The sequence below is a fragment of the Cydia fagiglandana genome, chromosome 26 (genome assembly GCF_963556715.1).
Source record: "Cydia fagiglandana chromosome 26, ilCydFagi1.1, whole genome shotgun sequence".
NCBI classification, from domain to species: Eukaryota; Metazoa; Arthropoda; class Insecta; order Lepidoptera; family Tortricidae; genus Cydia; species Cydia fagiglandana.
In genome coordinates, this window is record NC_085957.1 from 8,052,719 (window position 1) to 8,064,760 (window position 12,042).

At 42.3% G+C, this 12,042-nt stretch overlaps 1 protein-coding gene across 1 annotated transcript in view; it reads right to left on the minus strand.

The window, feature by feature from the left end:
• LOC134677469 (la-related protein 1) overlaps window positions 1-12,042 on the minus strand; it is a 175,157-nt gene that overhangs the window by 7,538 nt on the left and 155,577 nt on the right. Inside the window, exons 19-27 of the mRNA XM_063535951.1 lie at window positions 6,827-6,921; window positions 5,218-5,325; window positions 4,505-4,656; window positions 3,875-3,983; window positions 3,114-3,259; window positions 2,150-2,283; window positions 1,469-1,596; window positions 906-997; window positions 212-453 (exon numbers count right to left, since the gene is read on the minus strand). Of these exons, the coding sequence (XP_063392021.1) occupies window positions 392-453; window positions 906-997; window positions 1,469-1,596; window positions 2,150-2,283; window positions 3,114-3,259; window positions 3,875-3,983; window positions 4,505-4,656; window positions 5,218-5,325; window positions 6,827-6,921 (1,026 nt within the window). The 3' untranslated portion in view covers window positions 212-391. The remainder of the gene's footprint in view (window positions 1-211; window positions 454-905; window positions 998-1,468; window positions 1,597-2,149; window positions 2,284-3,113; window positions 3,260-3,874; window positions 3,984-4,504; window positions 4,657-5,217; window positions 5,326-6,826; window positions 6,922-12,042) is intronic.

Below are 12,042 nucleotides of genomic sequence, written 5' to 3' on the forward strand. Positions count from 1 at the left end.
CAGTAGAAAAAAGAAAAAAACTGAAAGCTTGATGTTTTATCGTGTGGTCCGCGGCGGAACGTTATTGGTCAAATTCATTATAGTCCCCTAAACTGTTTTATAATGAAGTCATTATAATGGAGTCGGGACCGCATGGGGAAAGTATGCAGTTACAGATTGGTTCAGTTTAAATTCAAGCATTAAAGTGAACGAATAGAAGAATATAACTCACCTAGGCTCTATACACCATTTCGCCTGCAACCCAGAGACCGGCCCTCGCCACAATAACCCGGCAACACTACACTCTTCTCTTATCAATAACACTAAATCGACTGTGTGTCTGTGCACTATATAGTCAGTAACAAATGCATTGGGTCGTGTGCGCACTCGTGTGTACATGTGCGCGGCGCCATCACTGCGGGGCGGCCGGGGCGGCGGGGGGAGGCACGGAGTCGGGTTTGCTTTTTGGCGGCGCTGTGGAAACAATTTAATATGTTAAATATATAAGTTACAAAGCCTGAAACGCCGCAAATATGTCACGCTTGGTGGTAGCTGTCAAAGCGCCAGACCAGAGGGCTGGCCAATATTTTGCCCAACAGATCAGCATGGCTATCCAGCGGATATCGGATGGCGCCTATGACAAGAACAGCTGTTGGAGAGTGCCATTGGCATTAAGCCTTTTTGTGTTGTCTATCGTATTTTAATAATAATGATTTATTAAATGTGTATTTAAATACAGAGAAACACATATTTCTTACATTTTACTTCCTTCCGACATCCGATATCGGATCGATTGTGTGTGTGTGTGTGTGTGTGTGTGTATGTCTCTGTGTGTGTGTGTGTGTGTGTGTGTGTGTGTGTGTGTGTGTGTGCGTGTGCGTGCGTGCGTGCGTGCGTGCGTGCGTGCGTGTGTGTGTGTTACTCACGTCTGGGGCGCGCGTTGGCGACGACGCTCTGCGAGCCGCACGAGCCGGCGCGGCCGCGGTTGTTGTTGCTATTGTTGGCCGGCGCTGGTCGGCTGGAGACAAATAATGTGTTTCAGTGTACAGCCGATGTCAAAGATATGTTTACACATTTGCACCTTACTACTTTGTAATAAGGCAGAAAGTGTAAACATATCTTTGACGTCGACAGTATACAGTGTGGAAAAAATTAATGGGCCCTTGAAGGATAGTGCCCTAAAACCTTAAGTTGATTCATTTAATATAATTGATAATATAGCTATAATTATACAATATAAAAAAGTATAATATTAACAACAATTCTAAGGCCCACATGCACCATTCCACTAACCCGGGGTCAACCGGTTAAATCTGGAGTTAATGGTAATTCCATGGGGTTACCAGTACAATTCGACACTTAGTTGACGGTTTAACCGCCTAACCCCGGGTTAGTGGGATGGTGCAAGTGGGCCTAAAGAGCCTATCGGGTAGGAAATGGGTAAAGGGCTGACTAGAAATAGGAAGATAAAGGTAATAGTAATAGTAACCTGAAGGGGCGGGCGGCGTGGTTGCGCTCGCTCTCGGACACGGAGCGGTGGCGGTCGTAGGGGCGCGCGTGCGGCCCGCGGCCCGGCGCCAGCGGGCCCTGCGCCGCCAGCAGCTCGTTCAGCTGCGGCTGCACACCCAACACAACAATTATACTCTAATTCACAACTTCCTTCACATACCTACTTCATTAAGGGCTCATTTAGACGATGCCATAACTCGTATGCGAGTTTCATTACATTGCGGTTTTTGATCGGTCGGTTCAATTGGACGTAACTAACAGCCCGCAATATAACTAAAATCGCATGCGAGTTCGCGCGCCGTCTAAATCAGCCCTAATAATATAGGCCCCGTGCATGACTATAGGGGGCAGCATAGGAGCAGTCAGATTTTTGGCGCGAGGCGTAAATGTGACGTTTATGCTTCCGATGTAGCCCACAAGATGGCAGAACCTATGCACAAGGACACGTACCGACGAGAACGGTAGATGGCAGCACTTGTTTTGGCAATGTACGTGTGCACATATGTTTCCGATTCAGGCCACAAGATGGCAGGCCCTCCAACGCGCACAGTCCCTATTATGGGAACACCTTGATTGTCGATATGCCACCCCGTACAACCGCATCGTATTAAATGCAATCGTTTTATTAATACCCATCTACTTAAAAATACAATAAACCTACCTCCAGCACGCGGAAGTCCTCGATGCTCTTGAACTTGGCGAGGTAGCCCTGCAGCTTGGGCTCCACCTGTAGGGCTCCGGCGTGCTTGTAGTACTTCAGGAACGCCCAGAACTTCTCCAGGCCGTACAGTTGACCTGCACAACACATTAAAATTAAAACAAATTGTCAGTTAAAAACGGGTGAAAACTCAATGACATTGTAACAGTTTTTCGATAAGGTCACGTGTCCGTCTTACGGTCACGTGACCTGTCGCGAGTTTACCATTTTTTCCCCGTCACAAAAAGTGCAAAGGACCGCTGAAGAAGTTTTCACTTAAAAAAAAACACTTGTGGATAAGCACTTTTGTCAAATGAGCCAGTGTGTGACCTAAATCAGAAACTTAATATAGCCCAACTGACTTTAGGTTTCATGTTCATGCTCTCATTCCGAAAGCCATAAGTACAGACGTAGTGCGTAATTATTTCCATCGTATTTTCTCCGAGACGTTCGTATTGGTCATGCTGCTTGAGTCAACCTCAGTACTTTTTGTACCGAGACTGACTGAAATAACGAACGTTTCCGTGAAAATACGATGGAAAATAATTAAGCACTATATCTGTACTTATGGCTTTCGGAAGAAAAGGACTTTTCAGAATCTAGATTGGACTTTTGAAATAACCAGGTCCCTAATTACTATGTGCCCAAGGGCCCCAGCATAGTTTAAGACAGCCCAGGTCTAACCTCGCTCGTAGTCGGTGGCGGTCTCCTGCTGGAAGTGCTGGTACAGCTCGGGGCGGAACTTGCGCTCCAGCCCGTACCAGTAGAACCTGCAGCTGGAACACCCTGAGATAACCAGGTCTAACCTCGCTCGTAGTCGGTGGCGGTCTCCTGCTGGAAGTGCTGGTACAGCTCGGGGCGGAACTTGCGCTCCAGTCCGTACCAGTAGAACCTGCAGCTGGAACACCCTGAGATAACCAGGTCTAACCTCGCTCGTAGTCGGTGGCGGTCTCCTGCTGGAAGTGCTGGTACAGCTCGGGGCGGAACTTGCGCTCCAGCCCGTACGAGTAGAACCGGAAGAGGCACTCCAGACCGTACCGGAAGCCGGCAGCGGCGTCCTCGTTCGCTAGCGTCCTGGAATGTTCAATAATACTTGTCACTTTTTCAGCCCATCAACGTGCACACTAGCGCCACTGCTAAATAATCGTGATTATTTAAATTTAACGACAGATATTTAAAAAAGGATATTTTGTATTTAAGTACCTTTTGAATACATCAAACTAGTTTTTATGCTGTATGTCAATCTATGCGTCCAAAGTTAAAACGGCCGTTTTTGTTTTGAGTTCATAGATCGACATACAAACACATACACCACAACATAGTTAGTTATGCACTGGTTTCCTAGGATAGCGGTGCCGTCATATAGCGGCCGTCTCTATACAAATACTGCAACATCCATATTTAGCCGTATTATTTAGTATGGACATGCGTGGCTCATATCGCGATTTCGTCGCTTTGCAGCAGGTAGCTAAAACTACATCTGTTCCACACCAATTTTGGTGGCTAGCCATAATCTGCGCGTGGCGCTGTCGCCAGGTCATAACTGTCCTGATCGTAACAGACGCGTTCTGTTACAGAGTGAGTCTTCTGTACCTAGTACTATTATTTATTCTGTGGTGTGGAGACGGCCGCTATATGACGGCACCGCTATCCTAGGACAACCGATCTTTAGTTATAGGTAGAACTGACCTGAATTCGTTATACATGGTCCTGTTGAAGTGGTCCCTGAGGAAGAACGACCAGAATCTGAACAGCGTGTTCATCTCCTGCGACTGCCCGATGCCAAGCTTCTTGCGCTCTGTCCAAACAACACTTTGTATTAGCATCTGGACACTAACCCCCTTATTCATAAATCATAAAACGAATCTATGGTATGGTAACATTTAATTTCAAAATCTCGCTGTGATTATAAACTGAAATGAATGTCATCTTCTTCTTCTTCGTCGTTCCCTCATGACTCATTACTCATGGGTCATATACTTATAGTTCGTTTTTTTTAGCATTAGAAAGAAGGTAAGCGATCTTGACATGTCTTTTAATTAAAAAACGCTTTTTTTAAATCAGTAACTATTACTGATGAAAGCAGAAGAATATAAATGATCGTATTACATCCATAATTGTTGCATATTTGCCGTGACTTATTTTTAAAACGTGTTTTTCAATTAAAAGACACATCGAAATTTTTACCTTTTTTCTAATGCTAAAAAAACTAGCTATAAGAAAAAGTGCCCAAGCCCTGTAATTATGTTACATATTGTGTGCTTGGCCTCAACTCTGTTGCTGATACCTATAGCTTGGGCAAGAATGATGGAAGTTCACCTTTGAGACAGCGCGAGTGGTACTTGTGGTAGGCCTGCTGGGTGAAGTGGTTCTCGCGGAGCAGGCCGTGGCTCGGGTGGTGGAAGGTCGGCAGCGACTGCGGCACGGACCCGCAGGAGGACCCCAGCGTCGGTGACGTGCCCAATGACGATCTGAAACGTTTACAACATATTATTAGAGAAGAGAAGAGGTACTTTGTAAGACAGGTAAGTTGACTTACTGCAATAAGCTTGATTATAGTTAGGAAGAGGACAGAACACATATTTCCAATACCCTACCGCTTCTATAGTACGGTTTTTTAGCATTAGAAAGAACTTGCAAGAAGGTAAGCGATCTTGACATGTCTTTTAATTGAAAAACGCTTTAAAAAAATCAAAAACGATTACTTATGAAAGTATAAGAACATAAATGATCGTGTTAGATTCATAATTGTTACATATTTGCCGTGACTTATTTTTAAAATGTGTTTTCAATTAAAAGACACATCAAGATTGTTTACCTTATCTCTAATGCTAAAAAAAATGAACTAAACTGTATGGCCTGTAAGGAGCTCGGTCACATCAGGAACAGAGCGGACCATTGCAAGAGCGAAGTATGTCCTTCGCTCTTGCAATGGTCCGCTCTGTCGACGAGTCGACAATGTCGACGAGTAAGACAAATACTTCAGGCCTATGTCCAGCAGTGGACTGACACAGACTGATGATGATACATACCCGGTGCTGTGTGTCCGGGCGCGGTGCTCGCGGATGTCCATGATCCAGCCGACGTGGTGCTCCACGGGCGGGTTCAGGCTGTGCCGGGTCTTGTGCTTGCGGCTAGTGCTGAAATATACAATACATAGCATAAATATACGATAATATATCTATGTATTACGTACAGTCGCCATCAGATATATCGGAGCGGCCAAGGTGCTCACAATCATCTGAACACGCCTCTATTGTCAGGGCGTTAGAGTGCGTGTTCAGATATTGTGAACACCTTGGCCCCTCCGATATATCTGATGGCGACTGTACCTAGACTCCGGCTAGAGCAAAAAGCTTTGGAAACTTAGCAAAAGACAACTCCAAATCATAACGGGGGTGTTTACTGGCCATTACGGGGTCAAAGGAATTGTGGCCAAGATGGGACACTCTGAGAATACCGATTGTCGTATGTGTGGCGAAGAGGAAGAGACAGTAAAACACCTAATGTGTGAATGTCACGCCCTCGCCAGATAAAGAATGAAGGACTTTGGAGCAGGATATCTGGAACCAAAGGACTTTAAAACGCTAGGTACCTATAAGCTCCATCATTCGACACATGGATATGGTGGGGAAGCTCTTGAGTAGTTAACGGATCTTCTCTAGGGGGTAATTTCACAAAAGATCCCTATGGGTCGAAGTGGATCCGCAAGGGCCCCCGAAAACAATAAGATAAGATACTACGTACCTAAGTTTTAATTTCAATTATCTGATACAAGTATTAAAAAGGGTTCTCTCGCAATACTATAATGTATCCATGTTTCTCAAGTTGTTTCTTATCTACAGAGTTTTAGAAATGGTCAATAGGGTATTTGACTAAAGTTCGTTTTTTTTAGCATTAGAAAGAACTTGCCAGAAGGTAAGCGATTTTGACATGTCTTTTAATTGAAAAACGCTTTTTAAAAATCAAAAACGATTACTTATGAAAGCCGAAGAATATAAATGATCGTATTAGATTCATAATTGTTACATATTTGCCGTAACTTATTTTTAAAATGTGTTCGTCAATTAAAAGACACATCAAGATTGTTTACCTAATTTCTAATGCTAAAAAAAACGAAGTATACTAGACAAATCAGTTTCTTTTTTCGAACTGACAAAACGATTTTGCTACTATGGAAGTTATATGAAACACTAGCATGTGACGTCACATTCAAATTACCTTCTCAATATATTTTTATACGGGTTTAAAAATAGAAATTGTATTTAAAAATAACTGCTGTCTATGTTTCTCCATTAATCTTGTGCTTTATTTCTTGCATTGTGTAAAATAATTTATTATAAATACAGTTAAATGCCCTGTTATAGTTCGTTTTTTTTAGCATTAGATAGAACTTGCGAGAAGGTAAGCGATCTTGACACGTATTTTAATTGATAAACGTTTTTTTTTAAATCAGTAACTTTTACTTTTGAAAGCAGAAGAATATAAATGATCGTATTAGATTCATAATTGTTACATATTTGCCTTAACTTATTTTTAAAATGTGGTTTTCAATTAAAAGACACATCAAGATTGTTTACCTTATTTCTAATGCTAAAAAAACGAACTATAAGTATGTGCGACAATACAGTCAATACGTACATAACATCGGTGGCGTGTGGGTCCTTGTTGGCGGCGTAGAACCGGGCCGTGCGGCGCGGCCTCTTCGCTTTGCTGCCTTGCTCTTGTTGCTCCACCTGACAATATCATTTTATAACGTGAGCACAGAAAATAAACGAAAATTTATAGGAATGAATGAGTGAAAGAAAGCTAACAAAGACAGTGTATAAGGGAAAAGTGGAAGTTGGAGTTGGAAGGGGTAGACCTCGGCGGCCTTTCTCTGATCAGATCAAGGAAATTCTGAAGACTAGGTCAAGAGCACCCTAAACCGGCGAGCGTGTATGAGGAATTTTATGGTCTCTGCCTACCCCTCCGGGAAATAGGCGTGATTATATGTATGTATCAGTGGCGGCGCGTCAAACTTATCCATAAGCAAGTCATATTTCCTTTACAACTCTGCTCAAACGTCCAAAAACAGGCAAGCCGGTGGGAATCGGCTTTTATGGACGCGCCGCCACTAGTATTACTGAATCGCAATTAAAAAGGGATTGAGATAGCTGTCAATCCATATTGATTTAGACGTAAGTGTATGGAAATCTGTCATTTCTAATCCCTTTCTGATCGCGGCATGATAATATGTATGTATCTTTATAGGATCAAATAATTACTGGTTGCAAAATCATTCACCTTAGATTCGTGCCATTCGGCGCTGTTTTGTGGTAACTCGAGTGTCATTAAATTTCAAGACCGAATAAGGAATGACGCCACAACCAAAGTGCGAGGCGTGCGATCATTAGCAAACTTAAATGGAATCCAGCGAGACATGTTACCAGTGTTACCACGCAGACTGACCAAAATATTTAGTGGCCGCTTTCGGATAAAAGACTAAAGGGGCCCACTGATTAACAGTCCACCGGACGGTATCGGCCTGTCAGTTAGAACTAAATTTTGACAGTTAAGAACAACTGACAGGCCGATACCGTCCGGCGGACTGTTAATCAGTGGGCCCCTTAAGCAACTGACGTTCGTTGAGTGGACGACGTTCGAAAGATCGCTCAGGGACGGGATGAATGGCGAAGAGAGGCCTATGCATAAGTGACCGGCAAAAGGCTGAAATGATGATGATGATGTGAAATTATCAGGGCAATTCTATTTAAAGTTGTACCAAATTTTTTTTTGTTAGAATTGGGAATTTCTATACTATTTCTACTAAGAATCGTGAGCTTTTACCATTTTTACTGAAAAAAAACGTGTGCCCAAAATTTTTAGTCCGTTTGGTAACGGTTTTCAATACGACCTTCTCTGACCGTAACAAAACGGACAACAAAAATTTGTATGAAATTTTGATTACACTTCTTTTCTTGTATTATTGACGACCGGTCTAGCCTAGTGGGTAGTGACCCTGCCTGCGAAGCCGATGGTCCTGGGTTCGAATCCCAGTAAGGGCATTTATTTGTGTGATGATACGGATATTTGTTCCTGAACCATGGTTGTTTTCTATGTATTTAAGAGCGCTCTTACAAGAAAAGTCGAAATAATGCAAAATTGATGATACTAAGTAGTCGACGAAATTCAGGACTTTGTGCTCATTATTAGAAGCAATGAGTACTTGTTCCAGTAAAAGCGTCTTCTTATCTTTTTAAATATCGTTGTAAATATTAGAAAAAACACTTATTAAATGAGTAATGATTTTTTTTCTGATGGTCGTTTCCGAAAAACCCCGTGAAGCACTGAATGGGAAGCTCTTATTTGGAAATGTTGAGAAGTTTACTCTGCTAAACCTGGCTATTTTGTATTACTAATACCCTGTACTTTAGGCATATCAAACGATAATTTTCCTACATACCTTTGAGAAAGAGAAAATCAAAGTAAAACGAACTCAATTTTCGCTCCGAAACAAGTGTCAATTCCTACGAAAATCTACTTAATATCGAAGTCATTTTCTTACTCAAGCAATCTGCAACGTTTGCTTATACTGTTGGTATACATTAGTGTTTATGAAATTCTACTATAATTTTTTGGCAATTTTTTGAAAACTACTCTAAATTACCGATGACGCGCGCTCGCCAGCTCAGTGCCGCGGCAGAGCTTGTACAGGCAGGACGTGTGTCGGTCGGCTCCGCACATTTTCAACGGCGACGACGAGGTTTTTTATCATTGTGTGCGGCGGGCGCCGTGTAAAACGCTATACTGTGTGCGTGTAAACCGCAACGAGAGACTTTGATCCTAAGGACTGTTCATTTTATTAAGCGGACACACAAAAAAGTATAAATTACATTTTTCTAATTCTGGAATCGCTTTATTTAGATAAATATAATAAAAACGGAAACCAACGCAAAACATTTTAATATAAATATAGTATAATATAATAACATCGGTAAGATTTTCGTACTTTTTACACGGTTGCGTCGTTCAAGTGCCTGCACATCAATTTTTGACACTTTTTGACAAGTTGTAAACAACATTCGTTTGAATTCTTTCAATGTTTTAGCTTCTCATCTACCCTTTTTTAAGCGCATCTTCACATTGGTCTAGTGCCACTCGATGGAGTGGAGCTCCGGGCAATTAGATGAGTTGACTTGTTTTTGAACGAAATCAATGTTTTTCAAATTCAGTAGCTTCACTTTCTGACCAGCATAGTGGGCACTTGCCAAATCAGGCCGAAATGAAGAGGTGACATTATGCGTCTGATAGACGGAAAGTACTCGTTATTAGATGCATTATTTTCTGTAAATGTCGCAACCAAAGTTCATGTCGCAAAATAGAACAAACTTTTTAAGGCCACAGGAACCAATTGCCTGCCAGACAAGGACTTTCTTCATGAATTGGTCAATTTTCATGTTACTCTCCTCGTCGAATATATGATCTTCTACAACGGCATGGTAGCATCAGGGCCATTGGTAACGTACTACAGCAACATTTTACGCATTTTCCGTTGTCCATTAAAATGCTACGAAATTTATCTTAATGTAAAATGTAGTACAGTTTGACGCTTCTTTTTTTCGATTGCTTTCGCTGCTCTGTAATTCTTTTGTCCATTTTTTTCTTTTTATGGGTCCATTTATTGTACATACTTCTTATATTTTAATCTGTGCCTACTCTAACGCCTGCTATCTTAGGAATTTCGCGAACCGATAAGTAATTTATTGATTTTAACAGCCGCATGACAATACTTTTGTTTCTGGATTGGCCGGGCCGCTTCTGTGCCGGGATTTTGTAAAATCTTCAAGCATATGATGCTCTCCAAATGTTTTAATTATTTTATTTACGTTTAACTTGGAAAATTTGTACATATTTACGATTTTTCGCAGTGAATACTAGCCTGTGCATCCTAATTGCAGAACTAACTTGCTATGTTCCAAATTTGTTCGGTCCTTCGGGAAAAATACTTATTAGACTATTATGGGAACAAATATATAGCAATTGATAAATAAGGGATTGTTGATTATATTGTTATGAGCTGTACGTCAATTGATTTTAAATTCGCCGATTAAAAGAGGTGTAAGAGTGTCCGCTTAGTAAACTGAACAGTCCTTAGCACTGTTTTTATAGTATTATAATTTATAATGGTACAGTTTAATAAACTACCGGACAGGATTAAAAATATTTGAAACGACCTGACATTCTATATGTATTTATTTGACTCAAGATAGTACTCAGGGTCTGATGATGGAGCCGGAAGGTGGTCACCGGTACCAATCAACCATGCAACTAAACCACTTCGTGTTTGGGCACGTTTGATTCGGCTCAACAAGATCTTTGACTTAAGATAGTACTCAGGGTCTGATGATGGAGCCGGAAGGTGGTCACCAGTACCAGTCAACCATGCAACTAAACCACTTCGTGTTTAGGCTCGTTTTATTCGTCTCAACAAGATCTTCGACACAAGATAGTACTCAAGGTCTGATGATGGAGCCGGAAGGTGGTCACCGGTACCAATCAACCATGCAACTAAACCACTTCGTGTTTGGGCTCGTTTGATTCGTCTCAACAAGATCTTTGACACAAGATAGTACTCAGGGTCTGATGATGGAGCCGGAAGGTGGTCACCGGTACCAATCAACCATGCAACTAAACCACTTCGTGTTTAGGCTCGTTTTATTCGTCTCAACAAGATCTTTGACACAAGATAGTACTCAGGGTCTGATGATGGAGCCGGAAGGTGGTCACCGGTACCAATCAACCATGCAACTAAACCACTTCGTGTTTAGGCTCGTTTTGTTCGTCTCAACAAGATCTTTGACACAAGATAGTACTCAGGGTCTGATGATGGAGCCGGAAGGTGGTCACCGGTACCAATCAACCATGCAACTAAACCACTTCGTGTTTGGGCTCGTTTGATTCGGCTCAACAAGATCTTTGACTTAAGATAGTACTCAGGGTCTGATGATGGAGCCGGAAGGTGGTCACCAGTACCAGTCAACCATGCAACTAAACCACTTCGTGTTTAGGCTCGTTTTATTCGTCTCAACAAGATCTTTGACACAAGATAGTACTCAGGGTCTGATGATGGAGCCGGAAGGTGGTCACCGGTACCAATCAACCATGCAACTAAGCCACTTCGTGTTTGGGCTCGTTTGATTCGGCTCAACAAGATCTTTGACTTAAGATAGTACTCAGGGTCTGATGATGGAGCCGGAAGGTGGTCACCAGTACCAGTCAACCATGCAACTAAACCACTTCGTGTTTAGGCTCGTTTTATTCGTCTCAACAAGATCTTTGACACAAGATAGTACTCAGGGTCTGATGATGGAGCCGGAAGGTGGTCACCGGTACCAATCAACCGTGCAACGAAACCACTTCGTGTTTAGGCTCGTTTTATTCGTCTCAACAAGATCTTTGACACAAGATAGTACTCAGGGTCTGATGATGGAGCCGGAAGGTGGTCACCGGTACCAATCAACCATGCAACTAAACCACTTCGTGTTTGGGCTCGTTTGATTCGTCTCAACAAGATCTTTGACACAAGATAGTACTCAAGGTCTGATGATGGAGCTGGAAGGTGGTCACCGGTACCAATCAACCATGCAACTAAACCACTTCGTGTTTAGGCTCGTTTTATTCGTCTCAACAAGATCTTTGACACAAGATAGTACTCAGGGTCTGATGATGGAGCCGGAAGGTGGTCACCGGTACCAATCAACCGTGCAACGAAACCACTTCGTGTTTAGGCTCGTTTTATTCGCCTCAACAAGATCTTTGACACAAGATAGTACTCAGGGTCTGATGATGGAGCCGGAAGGTGGTCACCGGTACCA